Source organism: Micropterus dolomieu, linkage group LG19 (genome assembly GCF_021292245.1).
Source record: "Micropterus dolomieu isolate WLL.071019.BEF.003 ecotype Adirondacks linkage group LG19, ASM2129224v1, whole genome shotgun sequence".
Taxonomy (NCBI): Eukaryota; Metazoa; Chordata; class Actinopteri; order Centrarchiformes; family Centrarchidae; genus Micropterus; species Micropterus dolomieu.
This window is the reverse complement of record NC_060168.1, coordinates 17000028-17022329: the sequence shown is the minus strand read 5'-3', so window position 1 is coordinate 17022329 and position 22302 is coordinate 17000028. Positions and strand designations below refer to the sequence as shown.

The 22302-nt window shown below is 40.4% G+C and overlaps 1 protein-coding gene across 2 annotated transcripts in view; it reads left to right on the top strand.

Moving 5' to 3' along the window:
• LOC123957337 (dedicator of cytokinesis protein 2-like) overlaps positions 1–22302 on the top strand; it is a 108762-nt gene that overhangs the window by 75927 nt on the left and 10533 nt on the right. For both annotated transcript variants that reach the window (XM_046030033.1, XM_046030034.1), the window contains exons 27-38: positions 11590–11688; positions 11780–11874; positions 12666–12744; positions 12875–12975; positions 13283–13341; positions 13759–13907; positions 14243–14328; positions 15560–15716; positions 17673–17713; positions 20316–20406; positions 21284–21394; positions 21909–21998. In XM_046030033.1, the coding sequence (XP_045885989.1) occupies positions 11590–11688; positions 11780–11874; positions 12666–12744; positions 12875–12975; positions 13283–13341; positions 13759–13907; positions 14243–14328; positions 15560–15716; positions 17673–17713; positions 20316–20406; positions 21284–21394; positions 21909–21998 (1158 nt within the window). The remainder of the gene's footprint in view (positions 1–11589; positions 11689–11779; positions 11875–12665; positions 12745–12874; positions 12976–13282; positions 13342–13758; positions 13908–14242; positions 14329–15559; positions 15717–17672; positions 17714–20315; positions 20407–21283; positions 21395–21908; positions 21999–22302) is intronic.

The following is a 22302-nucleotide window of genomic DNA, read 5'->3' as shown; positions in this document are numbered from 1 at the left end:
GAATGAGAATCGGGATTCAGAGTTTTGCCGTGATGCGTTAATTTTCTGATGACGAGTAATGTTCTGGGTTTAAGCTCGAGACCCTCAAAGCTACAGATTGAGAGCCAACACTGTCAGTCCTTGCCTGTGGACAAACCCCGCTGAGTATATGTACCTTGCCATGTGTAAGTGTGTGTGTTCATGTTGGGAAACAGTGATGCATAAAGTAGACAAAAGTGGGAAATGAATTTAGCCAGAGATTACTTGAGGTAGGCTGGCCTGAGCTTGTAAGCCTTTTCTCTGAGGAACCCTCAGATACAGATAACAATGATGTTAATTTCAGTCATTTGAAAGGGTTTGAGCAATTTCTGTTGCACATTGCCTGCATGAACATTATCAGTAGACATACTGTGAGTCATACTTGCATGTTTATGTTTTAAGGGATTCCATTTATTTAACAGCATTTTAGAGGAAATTTCAGAATATAAATTAATTCCCATGTTCATTTGCACTTCCACACTTTTTTGTATATTAATGAATTAATTGAGGATGTGTTTATACCTGTCTGGGGCTCCTCTGCAAATCCAGTCTGAATCCTTTTTAGTCCCTTATACTTGTTTATTAAGGGATAAATGGGGCATAATTCAAAGCGAAGTTGTAATCCAGTCAGAGGGCCCTCATAAAATTAAAAGTTAAATATGTTTGGTTTCATGTGTAAGCTTATTTACAACCAGTTTGGTACTTATAACAAGAGAAGTAGTGAAATATAGACCAAGACCATGTCATTGGCAAATCCATCTGCCAGTTTAATTAATTTGCTTTGTTGGTGGCTAGAGGAATGTGTCTTGAGCAGCAGAGCAGAGAAACCAATGTAAAACCGAATATTTATGAGATAAACACGATAAAGTGGAAAGTTACATCCTATAAGCCAACAGGGGAAAACAAAGTGTCTAAGTTAAAGGAGGAACTGTGTATGCATGACCACACACGCGTCTTATCAGTGTGACTAATAGTATGGATTTTTTGCTCAAACTTTATACTCTCTTCCTCTGTCTTTTAGCATCTTCTTCCTATCACCTTTTTATCCCCCCTTTTCACCTGTCCTTGTCCTCCGACTTCTATTCTCTCTATCCTTCTGTCATCTCATCTTTCTCCTCCCTGCCGTATCACTGATCCTGTCCGCATGTACCATCCATTCTCTCCTTTATTTACCCCCTAATCTATCTCTCCTCCTCTAATCTCTCCATCCTGTTGCCCCCACTGCCCTCTCTCCCTCTCCCTCATCCATCTTCCTGCCCTACTGACTTTTTAGTCCTTTTCTCTTTGATTCCATCTCATCACATGTTCACAGTCTGTCTAGTTAGCAGAGCGGCAATTGTGTCACACACACACACACACACACACACACACACACAAGGATACAAGCACAAACATACACACACATTTCTTTTGACTCTGCCTCACTGCGCCAATCTCCCTTAACCTTTATTTCTCTTTATCTGTATCACCTGTCATTCTCTGGAGAAAAGGGATCTAATTAAAGTCAATGCAGTATGTCATAACCTATTGATGAGGTTTCCCTATCTGTAATTTGCAATATACCCCTTCAAATGATCTCTTTCTGTGCTGCAGTTGTTATATAGGCACTGCTCTGTGCCTGTATGCATTAATTGCTAGACATGTAAACAAGTTTAAGCTAATTTTACAGAGTCTTGAAATTAGGTTTTGGTTTGTTTTGGGGTTTTATTTCACTTAAAACAAATATACAATGCTCCTAAATATTGAAAAAGAAAACAGCAACATTACTAGAAGAAAATCTAAAGTAATAACGCGCATTCATTAGAAAATTTAAGGAATCTTTAGAGATTTGATTAGTACTGAATCGAATTCCTGCCAGCACATGTCATCATTCTTTCTTCGAAGGATGGAAACAGAAATGCACTTGGCAATATTCTGATGCATCACTAATAAGCACATATCAGGCTCCCTATACACTCGAGCATTTAAATTTTTTTTAGCATTTATTCAAGATATGTGCTTCCATCGCTCTATACGTCCGTTATTTATCAATATTTTTAATGCTTTTCAAACAAACGTGCACTTGCTCTTCAACATTTCTAATGTGATTTAAACAATGATATATCTGTAAAAAAAGATATTTAAATAGGAAAACCACATAAAAGGCAACTACATTAGAGGAAATAGAGACTGAGATTATTTCCTTACTCTGTTTTTGACTTGCTGGCGTGTTTGTCTGAGCCAATGAACGGTTTGATAGGACACACATACACAAATGCACAGAAACAATATGCACAAACTGTCATTTTAAATGAAGATCTTAACTGACCTGAATTTAACCTGTTGAGGTTGTAGAAATGTTAAGTGCACATATATGCATATGGGGATACATATTAAGGTCACATATATCCACAGTGTCAGTTTTAGATCCCTGCACACATTTGCTTGTTCTCACAAAGGCACACACAGGCACACATGCACTGGGGTAGCATTAGTATATAAGAGAAGGGTTATTGCAATATAATCCCATATTAAAGCTACACTAGCTGTTCTGTCGATTGGTTTAGAGGCTTTTCATAGCAACCGGGTAACAGAGACACACACACTCTGGCACACACACATACATAATTCGACAGAAGCATGTGGAATGCTTGTTAAAAGCGAAACTTATGAACGTAGTTAATGTTGCACAGTGAAACACACAAAATAAGCACTACACACACACACACACACACAGCACACAGACATAATCATATGCATCAAATCCTACTGTGACAGATGGAAAGGATTACTCACCTGCCACACACACTGACTATCCACATGTACTTTTGATGCTGTGATCACACTACTACTTTAAACAAAAATACACCTATATTTGCTATGAACAGCCTTCCTGAAGTAGAGACACTTTTGTCAAAGCTACTCTGTAGCTGTAGAGTCTGTAGGAAACAAGACATCCAGCCAAAGATACTGTGGGTTTTTAATTTGTTTTTGTGGTACAGAGGTTAAACCTAAGGATTTTCTCCATTCGTCCAGTTGGCTTAGCCATACAGTCACCATTACCTCCTTTCACATTCTGACCAGTGTCTTAAATCTTGAACGAGCTGCTTTGAAAATAAAGTACTAGCCGTGGGCTACGACGCTGAAGAGATTCCTCAGAGGGACACACACTTACTGGACACACAAACTGACTATCTTTTCTAACAACTGTCTGTCATTGCTTTGCTCAGTCCCCTACCTTTTCTTATCCTTCTCTTTGGTCTGCATGCTTCTCCTCTCCCTTGTTCTCGGTGTCTCTCTCTCATCTCTGATAGTCCTTTAGTCCTTAGTTGCGCTCTCCGCCGACTCTTTACCGCTCTCTATCTCTCTCCGTCTCATTCTGTTGCTGCTGATCCTCGCATGCTCGCGGAGCCCGGTGATCCACCCTCGTATCTCTCTCTCACTCTCTCTCTCACTCTCTCTTCATCCCTCTCTCCCTCCCTTTCCGCCCTTTTTCTGATCTATCTCGATCTCATTTTTTTCTTACGCCACCTGCAATTCTCACTCTCACTCTTTCTCTTTAGCTCTCACCTATTTCTCAAATACCATCACCCTGTTATTAATTCCTCCATCATCTCTCTCTTTCACTCTGTCTATTTCCCAATTTCTCTTTATTGGTGGCTAATCCTGTGCCATGCCCTGGTTTTTGTGTCTGTGTGTGTGTGTGTGTGTGTGTGCGCCTGCATTGACCCTGGCATGGTCGTAGACCCAGGGAAACTTTGGCAGCACAGAAGTGTCTGCTCCTGGGAGTCGAGCCAGGACACAAACAAACACAAACGCTGGCACACACAGAAACACACACTCTTGCTTTATCAGTCACTTTATTTATATCTTTGTTTTTCTGTGTGAACACAGTCTACTAATGCCTCTCTCTCTTGTTCTCTTGCTCTCTCTAACTGATAGCTTCACCTCAGTCTCCTGTTTGAGCTGTATGGTTGCTGTCCTCCCTCTTCATTGCCCCACTTTATCCTTCTCACGCCATTCTCTCCTCTTCTTTTATCTTCATCTCTTAACACTCACCTCATCCCCCGTGTTTGACTGTCCTACCTCCCACCCTCCTTCTATCTCGTTTTCTTTCTGTATCTGCTTCTATTCATACCAGCTGAGGATGATGCTGCTTTCTTTCTTGGGGCAGACGAGACAAAAAAAACAAAACAGATTCATTAAATAGACAGTGAGATTAAACGCCATATGACATCAGGTTGTAATTATCCTTAATTATGAGTGCTTTGTCTTTTGTGCGTGGCTGGAATTGTGTGTTTGCAAATTAATTTCCTCATTCGTCACGCATGAGGAAAGACGAGAATATTTTGCTTGTATTCACTTCTTTTACAGGCTAGTTTAAGATTTTTAATTTGAGTATTAAGTCAGAAATCGGAGTTGTAGGTTTAATTACGTTACAGCTTAAGTTATGTGTTAGCAGTTAATAATTGTACACAAATGAAGCAGAAGATCTCACAAATATATAGTAAAAGTGTTTCTTTTGTATGCAAGGGGTTATGTAGTTGCATTTTGAGTTATGACTGTCAGTGACGCGTTTATGTTTGTATGGACAATGAATTATTACCCACAGTGTGTTTGTGTATGTGTGTTCCCTGAGTGGTCCCTTGATGCAGTGTCCACGTGAATGTCCCTCCTGACCCATCCCCCATCTGAAAATAACTGGTGATGTATGCACCACTGCAAAGTGGTTGACTCACCTTGCGTTGTGTTTCAGTTGACCTCTGGTGAGACGAGCAAAGGGGGTGTGTGTTTGTTTCATGTTTTTATATCTCGGTGGGGACTTAAACCTGAATGCACACTAACCCATGAGTGCTCATGTGACTGCGGGGACAAAAATAGAGGTCCTTAAGGGTAGAGACTGCTTTTTGAGGGTTAAGATGTGGTTTTAGGGTTCACGTTACAGTTTGGTTAAGGTTAGGGTTAGGGGCTAAGGATGCATTATGTCAATGAGATGTACCCACTGGGATAGAAAAACAAATGTGTGTGTGTGAATTTGTTTGTGCACTTTACATAAGCAACCAGGAGGCATAGCAACACAGGGAACGTTCAGAAATAATTCACGTGTGCACGAAAACATACACCTATAACGAAGCATGAGTTGAAGTTTATAGTTGTGCTGAATCTCTGAGGTCTCAGTAATTGAATTTTCAAGTGGAAGATGTGAAGAGAAGCTTGTCATTTCTCCATTATTCATTATTCTTTTCCCCTTGACCTCTCTTGCTTTCTCCTCCTTATTTTTATCAACTGATTGTGTCTCTTTGTACTTGACTGGGAAATGGGTATCTGAGGACACGTTGATCTGTTTTCTGAACAGTAAACAGGTGTACGTGTTCACATACACACTGGAATGCAAACCCCCATGCACTCATACAGACATCCATGTCCTTTGTCTTTCTCTGCCTCAGACAAGCACACAGCCACATCACACTGATGCACACAACAACTCTAATTACTCCTCTGCACAATCCATCTCTCTCTTTCATCCCCCTCTACTTTCCACATCAGCCCCCAAGTGTCTGAAAAACATGTGCGAGTGTATGTTTGTGTGTAATAAGTGTGTGTGTGGGGGGGGGGGGGGGGGGGGGGGGGGGGGGGGGGGGGGGGGGGGGCAAGCAGTGAGGAATGCTGCAGGCTACCAGTGAGACTGTGTTCTATCTTCTATTTTGAAAAAATTATAAAAAAATCACAGTTGAGAGCAGCGAAATGACTTCCTACCTGGGGGGACACCGCATAAAGAGCAACAGGAGGGAAGAGGAGAAGAAAAAAGGAATGCACAGGCAGGATATGGACCTAAATAAAGTGCTGTGAAAGGGGTCAATGGAATTGATATAGAAGTATTTGAACATAATGTATGTTTATTATCCCCCTGAGCTTTAAATTGAAACTAATTATTAACTAATTATATTTGCTTCTGTTTTGCTGTGTGAATGACTTCCTGTCTGTCTACGTACTTGTCCTCAAATTAAGCTAAATGTCTTGGATTTTGGCAATTTGATAGGTGAGAACATACTAGTAGACGCTAATGTATGTACCTGTTGGATTTCTTACTCCACTGTTGAGTGACAGCTGTGACTAACTAACAGATTAAAACCTAATGCTTTAAGTATTTAAATTAGGGCTGTCAAAGTTAATGCTTTAATGCTCTGTCTTAATTTAAAATTAATTATATGTTAATTATATTTAATTGCATCAGTCATGTTTCACTGTTTATCCCACTGGGCATCTCTTGGGGTTAATGAACTTTAAACTGAGAATTCAAACTTGGTGACATAAAGATGGGTCTATGTAACTTTTGAATAGATGACGAGAAGACAATTTTTCACTCCCAAACAAAAAGTTACATTTAATATGTAATGAAATTCACTCTTGTTGTATTCAGGACACATTTGCTCCTACAGCCTTACTTTGACCATTAGCTTATGGTAGCAAAATATAGCAAAATTCATATACATATTGCTGCATTAGTTAGCTGACTTTGACTTCTCTATTTGTGATATTGTTACAGTATGTTGTAGCAGGTCACATTAATAAACATTTAAATGCCAGTTATTATTTGTTCCTAGAACCAGTGTGTTTCAATCACTGAGGATGCTCTCTGCATACCTATTGACAAAACCAGGTTGAGTGCAGAAGTAAACAAATCACAGCTGCCCTGCAGTAAACTAGGCTGCAGTAATGGTGTGTTTAAAGCACCAGTGGACATCACAGTGTGTTGGCTGTCAGAAACTCGGTCAGGGGATGTGAGAAGGAGGGAGTCCTTTATTTAAACAGTTTATTAAAACTAAAGTTAACACAAATGAGAAATGGGATGTGGACATCAGCAATGCATGTGTGCTGTTGAAGTGTTGGAGGTGCAAAAGAAGGTGGTGCAGGGTAAATGGCAGCTATAGGAAGGGAGAGAAAGATTGAACACATGGGTCCGTTTGTATAGCCTGGAAGGCCCAGGTGAACTAGGGCCCAATCCCAATGTCTACACTCAGACAGACTTTGAGGCGCATTCCCGGGAAGTCCGTGAGGGCTTAGGGCTGTCCCACTGTCAAATTGTCAAGTGTGTGACAGCTCTCTCATGGACATTTTGAGCCGTATTTAAACACTTTTCAGAGGTCCGCATTTCTGCTAACTTTGCCTGGGAGAATTGCCCACAGTTCATAGCGTTATGACGTGAAACACGGGGGTTACTAGGGTTACCAGGGGACACCTGGAAGCGAGAGAAATATTGCGTCAAATCTGCCTTATAAGAGAAGAAGAACAACAACAACTGTAAACAAACAAGCATGGAAACCAACACTGATGCTAAAACTGTTAGAATTTTTCTTAACATACATTTAAGATAGTACATGAGGTCAGAGGAATGCAATCACCTTATTACACACTTAGTTTATTCAACTATTTATTTTAGTTTTTGCTTAATGATGCTGTTTTGACCAACAATAGTGCATTGATTATTGACAAATATACATTGACATTTACCACTCCTCCACTCTGTAGGGCGGGAGCCTGCAGGACTTAAAAAAGTGTGCAACGTGTTTCAGCATCGTCAGGGTAACGTGATAATGTGGAAAAGTGCTGTTCCGTTCCTGTTTACACGATTTTGAGCACTTGCAGCCTCTTACGCCAGCATAGCCTCCAAGACAGTGGGAGGGGCGTCATATGTATGACAGGATTTTGCTTTTTAACTGCTTTTACTAAGAAATATATCCAGAAGATAAAATGCCCTTGGGAAAAATCTGAAACACTTTTCAAACCTTTTTCAATGCAATTGAGTCCGGTTTTAATAGACAGCTGGACCTCCTTTTACCTACAAATCACTGAAACTACACTGTTGACCAACGACCACTAAAGACTGGCGTCTGCCTGTGGTGTGCCTGTCAGCTCTCGCTAGCTAGGCTGGGTATTCACTGCAAGTTTCCTGGCTGAAATTCCACTTTTAAACTTGAGGTCAAACATGGACATTATTGTCTTCAAACGAGTGTCCCTTGTCCTTCAGATGTAAGTAAGCTTCTGAGTCTTGACCTGAGGAGTCTGCCCTTCTGTGTTCAACATACCTTGATAATGACCCCAGAGGTTCAATACCTGTGACTCCCTGCCAGTCAGTGAGAACTGACAAAGCCACTTGGGTGAGAGGCAAAATGTCTTCAAGTATCTTCAATCAAGTCCAGTTGCCCTTGACTTTTTAAAAAATTCTCCTTGGATTGTCAATGAGAGACAATTTGATCAGCAAGTGGATGATTTGCAGTGAAAGTTATCTATATTCAAACTACTGCTGTAGGGTGTTGAACCCGTTTTGATTTTAATTATCATATGACCTTTTCTCTTGCCCCAGTCTCAAGATAAAGTAACCCCTTTCTTCTGGTAAGTCTGTACAATTAGCAAAATCATCTGTATGTTGTTTGTTTAGTTTGACACTTTTGTGCGGTGTACCGAACATTGCAGCTTCTAGGGGTTCCTAGCAAGGCTTAGTTTGAATAGGGTTGGATAGATAAATGGAGGGAGAGAGGACGAGGAGTAGAAGGAGGAGGAAGGGAGAGAAATCCCAGACCTCGCCAGCATCTGTGTCCTGTTTTGTCAGTAATCTCTTCACTGTTGCGTAAGGCCGTCGCTTCGACCAGCCCTGAGCTCACTTGCTCGCTCTCTCTCTGCCTGTCACACACACACTGTAGTTGTCAGTATTTTTATTAATATACACAAAGTTCATATGCCTCCCATGTGTTGTTGCGTGTCATGCAATGTGTTGATGAAACACATTCATGTGTGAGGACACAGACAGTTGTCGATTGACAGATATCTGAGCATTTGTGCTTGTGTGTTAGAGGGTGTTAAAGGAGATTGAGAGCATAAGTCCTCGGAGAAGACCAATTACACTCAAGTAGGGCAATACAACACGTGACCTACACTTCAGCACAAACACACACACAAGGCACACACAAACACAGTTCACATGAAACTAGAAAGTACTGAACTCTAGAATAGTTTTGGTGAGTGAGGGAATGTGTGTTCTTAATCCTATTACTGATCATCCCTTACACACGAAGGAGGCAAAGAAGTAAGAGAGAGAGTGTGAGAGGGGGTAAACAAACAGAAAGAAAGATCCAGAGTTCATTTTGTTACTTTCTCCTGTCTTTTATTGTCTGCCTTGTGGGGTGTGTGTGGTTTTTGTCCATTTACTGCAGTGTAATTACATAATTTAAATGCTATTATGTCAGGAAAATGATCAATTACAGTAGTTTTCCATGTTGAGTTTTACTTCCAATGACAGGAGTTAATTTTAGTGACTAAGACAAAGAAGTTATTAACTGTTACATATGGTGCTCACTACTTTAGTGTCAAACAATATTGATCTCCCAGCTCTTTTTAAGGGTGAAAGATATGATGGGAACATGAGGGGGGGAAAAGAGAAGTGGGAAAGAAGGGAAGAGAGATTAAAGAAGGGAGTGTGCTGACAGGGTCTCCGGTGACACTGCACTGCCAGAAGAAAGTTGCGTGGAGGATGGGGATGTTATGCTCTCAAACACACACACAGATACACACACATTCAAGAACATAAAGTACTCATCCCCAGTTACACATCTATGTAATGAAATCTAACTGAAAACACTTCCTTTGTCAATGTCTCTGTGTGTTTGTGCGTCTTCCTTTATATTTGTTCTAACACTGTGCAAGGTGAAAATAGGTTTTTCTTTTGCATACATGACTGAAAAAGTATGATTTCTTATTAGAATGCAGGAAAGCACAAACACACTGCACATTTTGATCAGATGAAAGCTGTCACCACATTAGATGCCATTTATCTTTCATCTTCAATTAGCCATCCGTCAGCCCTTATCCATGTTTCCCTTTTCTGCCACCAACTCGGGAGGATAATTTTACCCCAATCCTGGCCGCTAAAGGCTGGACATTGACACTGTGCTCTTTACTGCTCCTGTTGTCCATGAGGTGCCCCGGCCCCTTGTCAGGATCACCCCGCTGGCTTTCATTGGTGTGAGGGTCATGCCTGCTTCGTTGCAAAATAAAGATGGCTGATGGAAAAGAGAGAGTGGGAAAATTGAAAAAGAAAAATGACATAACTAACAGGGCCACTTTACGTTTTGCAGATAATTTATCATTTTCAATTTTCTTGTTTGTATGTTCTCTCTTTTCTAGAGAAATGTTCAATTTAAGCTTCACCGTGTTTCATTTTAGGCTCTCAATTGGTAATTTTATTGGCTAGACAAAAATATATAAAGGGCAGAGAGAGAAATGATTCAGAGAGTAGACAAACATGTTTACTACAAGAAGAAGGAAGTGGAAGGGGCTGACGGTAGATGACTGAAATTTGGCCTTAGGGATAGTATCGTATGTTTGTAATATATTCAAAATAGCAAGCCATTGAATATTTTTGTTCTCTTCTGGTCAGTACAGTTCAGTTTTTGTCTGTTTTCTTCTCCTTCATTGCCCACTGCCCCGCTGACTGTGTTCATCCTCGCAGTCTCTGGTTGTGGAAAGGTTTGTGCTAAATTTTCCATGAATTGTGCTGTAATGTAACTCAAGGAGTTCCTCTCTGCCTAAGTAGTATTCACACACACGTAAAACCTGAAACTTGTATAAAACCTACCTCATTCTTTCATGTTTGTCTCAATTTCACAGTTCCTCCTAACCCCCTTCTCTTCTGTCTCTTGACTCTCCTTAATTTTTATCTTCTATCTCCCTACTACTAGTTTCTCCGTGTGTTTTTGTGTACTCACCTTGGAACTTTATGTGTTCGGTTTTGACATGATTTTATAATATATCACCTTTTGATATAATGTTTTTACCATGCCTTAAAATAACTCTGTGTAAATGGTCTGCCCCTTTGTGTTGACACTGAAATTGAGCATTCTGTGAGCAGGACATTTGTTTGTCAAAATTACCACTCTCCCTGGTCGTATAGTTCTCTCTTCCTTAACAAAAATCAAATTACATGTGTTTAGAGTGATTTCCCCTTAAGCTGTTTACACCTTTAACCATTTGCAGTTACAAGGAAAGCTTTAGATTTTTAAAAATGTGTTCATAACGTTTTTTATGAAATCTATGGATATAATTTAGAAACTGCAGAGGTTGCCAGTCTCTTTCTGGCAATGGTAATTTGTTTATCATGATTATGCTAATTTGTGAATAACAGTGGGGTAACTACTTGTTGATGCAAACAGTGTCTTTAAAAATAACATCACGACAATGTCCCTTGTCTCAGAGCGCTGCCCTTTTGTTCCAGGTCTTGTAGGTATTTGATGATTTTGATGCTGTTTGGACTTTATAGATTATGGCTCAAGTTAGCAAGTGACCGAACTGGTCTGAGCTTTCCTTTGAAATTCTCTTTAGGCAGCCTTAGACATGGTGCAGCAATAAATTACCTTAAGAGATTTAAATGTCTTTGGCTTTAGATGTATAGTACTCAGTTTAAGCAGCTACACAGTGCCCAAAAAGTAATGGCGCATCTCTTTCTCTCCTTCCCTTTCTCTGTCTCTCTCTCTCTCTCTCTCACACACACACACACACACACACACACACACACACACACACACTTTACCTTTATAGTCCAGGGTGGTAGCCTGCATGACAGCTATCCTCAGTCAGATGGATGATCGTCACTATGCTACCTACATAGAAACCTTCACTGGAACCTCTGATCTAGTGGTAAGTACGCACACACACCTGCACATGTCAATTAAATACTCACAGATGGTCAGATACAAGAAAAACACTCCTCTTGTCCATTTCCCTGCAGGACTTCTTGATGGAGTCCTTCTTACTTTTCAAAGACCTGATTGGGAAACATGTGTATCCCTCTGACTGGATGGCCATGATCATGGTACAGAACAGGTAATACAAGCAAACACATACACGTACACAGACCTGAGATTTGAACCATCCACCTTGTCCCAGGTCTGCTTCTCTAACAATCGGCCGCAGCTACCCAGTACGACCTGCTATTGTCACATCAGAGGCTTAGTGTATGTGTAATTTAAAGGATTGTTGACACCCACAGTGCCTTGGGCATCCACACAAGCCCACACAGGGATAAGTTAGAGATGGTAATGCTGCAGTGATGGTAAAGGCTGATGTGATGAATGTGTTTGTGTGTATGAGCTGATAGAATGAAAGCCATTGGTGTATTTTTTGTGATGTAAGCTAGAGGGGAGGCTACAGATGTGTCAGAGGAAAAGAAAAGGCAAATAGGTAGGTGAAGAGTGAGGCAGAGGAAAAGACAGGCTGATAAGGAGTTTGAAGACTGGGGTTGGGGAAGATATGTGCTGCTAGAGAGAGAAAGAAAACAAAAAACGGGGAAGGAGAGGGGGTAGAGGGTATTGAGAAAACTTCTACTTTGAATCTGAAGCAATATTAGAGTCTTATCTGAAATAGCAGTTTAAAGCTAGAGCAGCTGTCAAAGCTGTAATTCTTTGATAAACAACAACAAAATTTGTGATCACTGACAGATTCTCATCTGTTTATTCTCAGATATTACTTTTTTCCTTAAGATGTTTCATTTTTACATTCAAACTCCTGCCGGACAAAGTTATTTATTAGTACTGATTTACATTTGATACAATTCTACTTTATTGGAATATTTTGTTTGTATGTGTACAATAAATATGTGTGTTTCTGTCCATTAGAGTGTTCCTGAGAGCCATCAATACCTACGCAGACACTATGAACCAAAAGTTCCTCAATAACAACGACTTTGAAGTACAGGTAAGTGGATTTGTGTGTTTACAGGCTTTGTCTCATACTGACAGTGTCAGTGTAATTTACTTGTGCTGCTTTTAACGTGGATCTCTATTGTTTCTCTCTACACCGTTTCTCACTTTTCCTCGCCATCTAGCTGTGGAATAACTACTTCCACTTGGCCGTGGCGTTTATTACCCAGGAGTCTCTGCAGCTCCAGCATTTCTCATCTACCAAGAGGAACAAGATTCTGGCCAAGTGAGAGAGGGGCCATATAATTTCCTTATTTACCACACGTACTCTCCCTGCTCTAATGAAACCCTCAGTGATTTGTGATCTATTTCAGGGTCTGCATTTGCTGTTTAAACTCCCACAGCCTATTTAAGCCGCATGCTGCCTGTAGATAGACATTCAATTTAGTACATGCTGGAACAGATTAGCAGATTAGTGCAGCGTTATCTTTCATACTGGGCTGTCGAAGGTGAAAGTAATGTTATTGATCAAGTTATTTTTTCTAAACCTAGGGGCTAATATATATTTTTTTCTGTCTCTCTCTGTATTTCAGATATGGAGATATGAGAAGACTCATTGGCTTTGCTATACGCGATATGTGGTACAAACTAGGTAAGAAAATGTAGGTTATACAAGAGTGGTTGACTTGCTACTTCTGGGCATGCAAACATGTGGGTACACCCACATGTGAAGACAGACCTGTGTGTGTGTGTGAGAGAGTGCGGGTGGGTGCAGGTGTCTATTCGCTTTCACTTCATTTCACTAAGCAATGGTGGAATATCTTTTCAGTACAGTATGGTAATAAGGGTTCACAATGTCAGCACCATTTCACATAGACAGACATCTGTATACTCACTCTATAAATAAAATTCACAGTATTAAATATTCCTTTCACGAACTGGGATGTTTTGATGGACAGAGGCCTGTGGAGCCATCCTGAGGGCAAATGCTGGAACCGGTGGTGAGCATGGGAAGAGGGGTCAGATGTGATTTTACCTGTCCATTTAATTTTGTGGGTGTATCTTTTAGGCAGTCACAAGATCTGTTTCATCCCTGGCATGGTGGGTCCCATCCTTGAGATGACTTTGATACCGGAGGAGGAGTTGAGAAGGGCCACCATTCCCATCTTCTTTGATATGATCACTTGTGAAAATGCACACACTGGAAACTTCCACAAGGTAAAAACCTACACATTCATACAGATATGTGTGAACATGGAATACATAAAGTTAACATTTCTACATGCATGTGTGCAGAAACAAAACATCCGAAGATTTACTAGCAAAAGTCACATTTGCAAACACAAAATCCACACTTGCACCGTAATTCTGGTCCACACACATTGTGCTCCTCCATCAGGTTTCCTGTGACGCTTCACACAAAAGTAAAAGAGACACCTTAATTATGTTGGCATAATTGATTTATTCTAGTATTCCTCCTCTCCTTTGCTTTCTCGTCTGCTTTTGGTGTCCCCCTTTTCTTTCTTTCCCCCCCTCTCTCTTTTCTTCTGCAGTTTGAAAATGAGATCATTCTGAAGTTGGACCATGAAGTGGAGGGTGGAGGAGGAGACGAGCGATACATGCAACTACTGGAGACCATGTAGGCCTGAGTATTAGAACATACCACAATAACAGCAGCCAAAATTCTGATTGTGTGCCGATTAATTAATCATTAGCTCACGACAGGCCGTGGTACATGCTTATTATATTTCAGTTAAGGGACGTTGTTCGGCCCGACGTGAAGCGGAGGATTACTTTTATAAAACGGTTACCAAGCATGGCAAAAAGAAAGTAGGCTAACAGACGCACTACAATTTGACTTTATTTCATCAACAGACATTTCTTTATGAATACAAAAAGTTATCCCACCAGGCTGCCGGTAGGCTACATAAGCGCATGACGGTTGTTAAGCAACATACATCAAAGGCTAGAATTATTAGAACTATTTATTTATATTACTAAAAACTGTCCAGCGTCAGTAGATTGACTTTGGTAACTTGAACTTATATGATAATATGCTTGATATAAAATAATAACACTTAATAATATACCTACCATAAAGGGCGGAATTGTGTCTCTCCTTGAGCAATAGCCCACGCTATTGAAACTTAATCTTTGTTGCAATATCGCAGATATCTGGTGCAAGTAGTGGACTGCTGTGTGTGTGTGTGTGTGTGTGTGTGTGTGTTTGTGTGTTTTCGTGTGTGTGAGAGAGGGATATGTTGAATCACGTAAAAATATATATAAAGATTTCTCTCACTCACACACACATTCTTATTATTTATTTATTTATCTCCGCTGGTAAAATGCGATCTGTATCAGATCTTTATCATATCGCATTTTAATACCAGTGTAAATAGGGCGTGAGTCCCCCACGAAGCTCAGATTATAACTGAACCCTGTTTGTTGCGGAGTGATACGGATCTGTGCAAAGGAATTCGACATTATACCCATTGTATACGTTCATTATATCACAAGTATGAACCAATCAGATTGCTTGATTTGAGCTACCCGTTTTATAAATGTGCATTTAAGTATGTAAACAAGTACATAAGAATAACAGTAAATTCATAGTACTGCAAGAATTTGATATAACGTGATAATTTTCATGACACAGAAATGGTTAAAATGAAAATATCTTCACTGTGGCATGGCTTTGCTATTGTCCCAAAAAATTACTGAGTGGATTTCCTGTTAACCCTCAAAAAGTAAACTTTCGACACATGTCACTGGTCTCTCAGCAATAGATCACAAAACATGCAACACTTTTAAGCACTGAATACCAAGGCAAAATCCTCTGATGATTAACTTGTGGATGCTTGTCATGCCAGCCTGCTGGACTGTGCCGCCGAGAAACCCACGCTGAGGCCACAGGTGCAGCACTTTGTCGCCTTGGTGAAGGGACTCCTCATTCGTCTCCTTGACTACCGCACCGTGATGAGCGATGACAGCCGCAACAACCGCATGAGCTGCACTGTCAATCTTCTGGTGAGTCCCACCTTCTTTGAAGCTTAGCTGGCTGAGTTGTCCTAGCCTTGTCCTTCAAATTCCTATGGCTTGATCAGCTTGATCACAAGTTTCTTCCCCACAACGAAGGTGTTCAAGTGGGCTTCCTGAAAGGGCAGCAATGGGTAGAGGACTAAGTAGGAAGTTGGGTCCTTGAATTTCACCATATTGCTGTGAGCCTTTCCTCCATAAGAATTTCATAATTTTTTGTTTTCTTCATGTTTCATTCATGCTCCGCGAATCTTTCAAAGTGCGTCACCATGAATTCTTATTTATTGACACTAACTTTGTGATTCATGTACAGTGCTTTATGGCTGTAGCATTGAACCCCACAGCAAATAGGTGCTGATCTGAGAATCACACGCACCAACACACACATACACACATCAATAAACTCATTATTAATTGAAAGACTAATGTAAGAAGAGACTACTAAGTGAGTTAGTTCCATACAGCCCTCAGTCAATAAGCCTCCAAAAGAGCCACACTGATTGCAGAGTTCATTATGAAACACTGATTTTATGTCTTTTCTTCCATGCCAAGGTCTTTGTATTCCTTTTCCACATTTAAGTGGCGATTGATCTAAAGAAAAAGATTAATCTCTGTGTCTGGTCTCTGACTGTTTGCAGAGGATTGCATCAGCTACTGTCTGTTCCACATTCTTTCTCTTATATGATCTCCTAATCAGATTCTCCCCCACGATATTCTGAGGTTTAGTAACAGATCCCCGATCGACCCACCCTACGATTGTCTCCACAGCAGATTCAATCATATAATTCCTCATCTGTCTCACTCTGTCTTCCTTCTTTAATATACAGTATGTAGTTTTGATATGAATTCTTTCCTAGAATTTTCACCTTTGAAGACATTTCTGAGATGCTAATGTTTAGCAGGGTCAATTAATGATAAATGGATATGAGTCTGTTTGTATCTTATAATTTTATTTTCTCCCTGAGGACAGGAGGTTGTTGGCACATGGCAGAGATGTTTAGCCTGAAGCCTGTGGCAGCTGCCTATTAGCTATTCACTTTCATTTGGCCAGTTAAACATCTCTTCTGCAGGCTAGCAGGCAAAAGTGCACTCTCCTATCCTTGCCCCCCCAGGCTTATTTCATTTAGGAAGTTAACATGCATACACACACAGTCATGCAGATGCACTTTCAAGGAAACACAAATATACATGCACAAATTAGGAAACATACACACACTGCTCAGGCTGAAGTTAGATATGTCTTTCCAGTAAAATATTTTCTTTCAGGAACACTTTCTGCTGCTGACAAAAGCATGTTGGTATTGCAGATATCAATGGATGGGGATTTTTAAATGGCTACCATTTGGTGTGTGGTCAGTTAGGAAAGATGCACAGAAGGTGAAACTATAGTTCAACTGTAGTTGTTTCATTGTATGTTAAAAAGATGTGTGAAGGCGTAAAAATATCTGACCTTCATGTAGCTGGGCAGCCTTCAGCAGGAAATTGGCTTACTTGAGAAAAAATACATTGATATAAACAATGATGTATCTGACCTTTGCAAAAAAAATAAAGCAATTAGATTTAAATATGCATACAGTATGCTTTGGCTTCTCTGTGAATCACACAATGATTGATCTTGTTTTTTGTGTGTATTATTGTGTCTGCTGGCTCATGCTGGTGATGGGAGGTGGGGTTACATCAGTTCGTTACACTCCTCTGTTCTCTGTAGATGTCATTAAACTTCATTAAACTGGGAGTTTGTGCTGCTTAACTAACAAGTGCGCATGCACACACTCCCACACATTTACACAAATCAGATGTACACAGTATAACATACATACAGCCATTTAGACAAACACAAATACAAAATGACAAATTTACAGTCAGTACAGCACTTCAGAATGGTGTTAAAAACCTCTCACATACACACTGACACTAACAACCCCACTTCTCCTTTTGATTTTGCAGAACTTTTACAAGGACATCAATCGTGAAGGGATGTATATCAGGTATTTATGTGCTGAATTTGACATAATGTACATTTACGTGGTGCATGTCTGTGTTTTATGTGCAGGCATGAGTGTGTCTGAATGTGTGTGTGAGGTCCATAATCTGACAAGGGATTATATGAGTCCCACTGAATTAATGTCAAAATCCACAGGATCAGCTCTTGGTCTGACTGGGGGGAGAGCAGAGAGAAAGAGGGACAGGATGGCCATGAGGGAGGGAGAGGTGGAGATACAGAGGAAGACAGGATGATGGCAGGAGAGAGAGAGAGAGAGAGAGAGAGAGAGAGAGAGAGGGAATACAGATCCCGTCAGGTCCCATGGTGCATTTCTGGCGATGGCTTATAGACATAATTAGTTATCTTTATGTGTGAATGTGAGCTCAACTCTGTGGTTGATTAGCTGCCTCCGTCAATCCTGTTGAGATAATGGTAATATTTAGCCAGCTTACTTTTTAATGTTAGCAAACAAATATAGTTTAATTCAAGTACACATTTAAGCACTATGTATGTGTTATGTAATAAGCCAGAATGTTATCTTACACAAAGATCTAGCTATATTACTACAGGTCATTCATTGCTGCTTATGCTATGGCCTCAGCCCAGTGTGTGAATTATGGATCATAAAATTTGTAGCTTAAGACCCCGATCAGACAGAGCCCAAAAAAGAGCAGCTTGCTGCAGCAAGTCTCCTGTCCTTAGCCTAACTCTGATTTTGCTGTGAAGTAAACTCACAAATCTGATCCGACTGGACAATAGGAAAAAAAACACAAATTCCGTTGGGTGCTTTTCTGCTGCAAGTTGAAGTTTTTTCAACTGGAGGCTTCAGAGCTTTTCTGCAAAAAGGCAAGGCACTCAGGGTAAATTAGCAGCGCACAAAATGCGTACTGCATATAGAAAACAAATGGGAAAAGATTCATCACTGCAAAAACTACATATATCTACAGCTACATGTTCACCGTCATTTGTAGAATTTGGATGTAGCGTGGAATTAGAATGCATCCATTCTGCCAAGCGTACAGGGGATTGTTCATTTAAGAGAATTTAGAAGCCACTGCTTTCTTGCTTTGTCATCAGTGCCTTAGCAAGAAAGTCCAGCCTCTGGCCGTGTGGCTAAATGTTTTCTCCAGACAGACTGAGATGGATAAAGAACAGGATCAAAACTAAAAACAGAAGCTGTAAAAGAGTAAGTTGTTTCACTAGCGGCCCGGTGTTCCCATCTTCCTCCGTGTCATGCTTATAAAACATATGGCAACAAAACATCTGTCAGGGCATTAAAAAGACATGCATTGAATTGTGCTTTTGTGTGTACGAATGTGTGTGTGTGCTCTTGAATGACCTCTCTATGTTGTATACATATTTCAGAGTATGTATAGGTGTGTGTGTGAGTAAAAATAGACAGATTAAATAAAACATTAGGTGCATCTCAAGTCTCTTATTTGCCGTTTCCCCGCTCCCTGCTCGAAGTTGTTCTGGTCCGCCATCTTACAGACCGTCCCAAAGCTGATATTTGTGCACAGAGGAGTGAGGATCAAGGAGCGATCACCGATACACCCCTTTATTATATATCTGTTATTGATTGGACGCTGCAGCAAATCATGATTTGATAAATCACAACATCTCTGGAATTTTATACTGGAGTGAAGACTAAACTCAAGTGTACCACTCCAAAGTGTTATAGGCCTATACACAACAACAACAAAAGGACCAAAACTACTTATTTTATTTATCTGAAACATTATTTTGATTTCATTTTTTTTTTTAATTGTCTTGCATTAACTTATATTATGGATACAGTTAAAGTCAGAGATAGTCTGTCAGCAAGAAACAGTTTTTACATAGTTTATTGTCTTTTCCTTTCAGCCACATGTGAGGCTGACTAAATCAAAAGACACTGTGACCATATTCTGGGTGATTCAATAATGAATTCACAATCAGAATAGCCATCAGAATAGCCACACCAATAGTCAGAATATCAATAAATGCAGATGCAGATAATGAATAAATAATATAAATGCATTCTGACAGTAGAAATGATGCTGTGCCTCTGAACAGGACACAGTATGAATACAGAATGCAGGCTGTTCAAGTGCAGGTGTTCTGGCAGTGATAAATGTGAGCCTTTATTAGTATCAGCACAGTGCACATGTGTACAGTCTAAGGTGTAGAGACAAACTCCATCAAAAGTCTTTCTGGCTGTTAAAGCCGACTGACAGCTGATCCAGCTGCAATCAGCTGCCGCCGTCATCACAAACGGGCGTCGCTTCACGTGAAGCTTCGGAGGAAGGAAGTCTCATTTCTCTAAAAACATATTTCCTCTTTTCTTCTCTCCTCGCATGGTTTCCTTGTGTCTCTCCATGCATCCCTGGTAGGCAGTATTAAGACGCAAGGAAAAGACGCAAGTGAGGGAAACGTGGATGCAATTAAGAGACTTGGAAAGCAACCAGTGACTCACAAGTGATTAATGCTTGATTTGCAGGCCTTCAAGTTGCCCAACAGCAGCATCTGGTGGATGATGTATAAGTTGCATATCAAATTCACTTGACCTCTGTTATTTACTTAGTTTGTGTGTGTGTGTGTGTGTGTACACACGTGGGCGTGCTCAGGTACCTGTACAAGTTGAGGGACCTTCACCTGGAGGGTGAAAACTACACTGAGGCAGCATACACATTGCTGCTCCACTCTCGCCTGCTCAAGGTAGGACACGCACACATCTATAAAAAATATATTTTGTCGTTTAATGCTGGACCCAGCGACTTAATCTGCCTAATCACTTGTCTGTCTGCCACGAGTAAGACAGTCTTTTATTAGCTAAAAAATGGTTGCTACGTCTCTGGCCTCCAAATGATGAAGCTCCGAGGTTAGTTTATGGCATGGCGTCGGCCACTGTGGCTTCATCACTATGGGGATTGATGCAATAAACGTGTGTGTGCGCACGCACATGTCTGAGCGTGTTTGACCTCTTTTGTCTCTACATCTCTTTTATGGGACACTTAGAGGCTCACAGAGGGGGACAGAGGACGAGGGGGGTCGCTCTCTCTCTCTCTCTCCTCCTCCTCCTCTCTCTGTCTAGTGTCATTATATCAAATCAGTTGCACTCTAAAATGCTTTTTATAATCTCCATTCATCTCCAGTGGCAGTCCTGTCATACCCGTTTCATATTATTGGAAAGAGCAGGCTGTAAAGCAGAGCATGCTCTAATCCTCATCTTCCCCATATTCCTGAAGTCAGTTTTGGAGATTATTGTGTACTTTCTGTTTGGTTTCAGTGCAATTAATGCAAGAGAAGATTAGCTATTGTCTCATTTATATAATAAATGAGACGGTTTTTGTGCGCACTCTGCTTAGGACTAAAACTGATTTATTACAACAAAGAAACTCTAAGCTTTAAGTTCTCCTCTGTTGTTTCAACATCATGATAAATGGGACAGTAAAAAACAGAGTTGGTCGCGCTGCAATTTTTCTTTTCTTCTTTTCTTAGCTTCATCAATCAAAAAAAATATACATACTGTATCTCACTTTTTGTCTCTGTCCTTTCCTCCATATCTTTGTCTTCCCTGCTGTCGACATTCCAGTGGTTAGACGAGACGTGCAACCCCCAGTTTGAGTCCCACGGCTCCCAAACCCAACGGCAGCTCAAAGAAACACTCTACGACACCATCATTGACTACTTTGACAAGGGCAAGGTCAGCATTGTACAACATGCTTCAACTAAGGCCCTCATACAGTAATGTGATGATCTGAAAAGTGTTGGTCAGTGCTCTAACTCATCACTCTGGAGAAAGTATTGCCTTTAGAAATTACAATTAATGACAGTTGAGCTTTGCTAAGTTTCTTTTTACTTTGGGATAAGAAAAAGCCCAGAAAATCTGAATTCAGTACAGACTTTTATTTTTGAAATTGTTCCTTTCCTCTATACCTACTTTTTTTGGGACAGTGTTGCAATCATGCAGTCATAATCTCTGAACAGTATGTTGTTATAGTCATTTTGCATTCTCCATGAGTGCTTTGTGTTCTCTGAAGCAGTGATAGAGACATTTCCCTCCTTTCTCTAGAGACCTGGAAACAGAGATTTTCATGAGATGAATTCCCACCACGACAGCTGCTGCCGATTTATTAGCAGATGGTGTAATGAAGGACGCTTCTTTCTTTCTTTCTGTGTGTGTATGTGTGTGTGTGTGTGTGTGTGTGTGTGTTTAGATGTGGGAAGAGGCCATCACTCTGTGTAAGGAGCTAGCTGAACAGTATGAAAACGAGATCTTTGACTACGAGTTACTCAGCAAGAGACTGGTAATACATGGCATCTCAAACCTTCATTCTTTATTTGCTGCACAATAATCATGATGTCACTTTTCTGTATTTTCTACTCTCAGCCCTTTTCTCTGATTGCTCTTCATAGATGTTATAGGTGTAAGAAGGTGTTTGAAGGAAAGGAGGAGGAGAAGTAATGTAAATAAATTAAAATATTTACATTGGTCAAATCACTTTGTCTTTGGCCTTTATACAATAAAACCAAATCTAGCTAAATTGTTCAGCAGTTCTAAAGTTCTAAATTGCACAGAGTAATACCCTTTCTTAACCTCAGAACAGATCG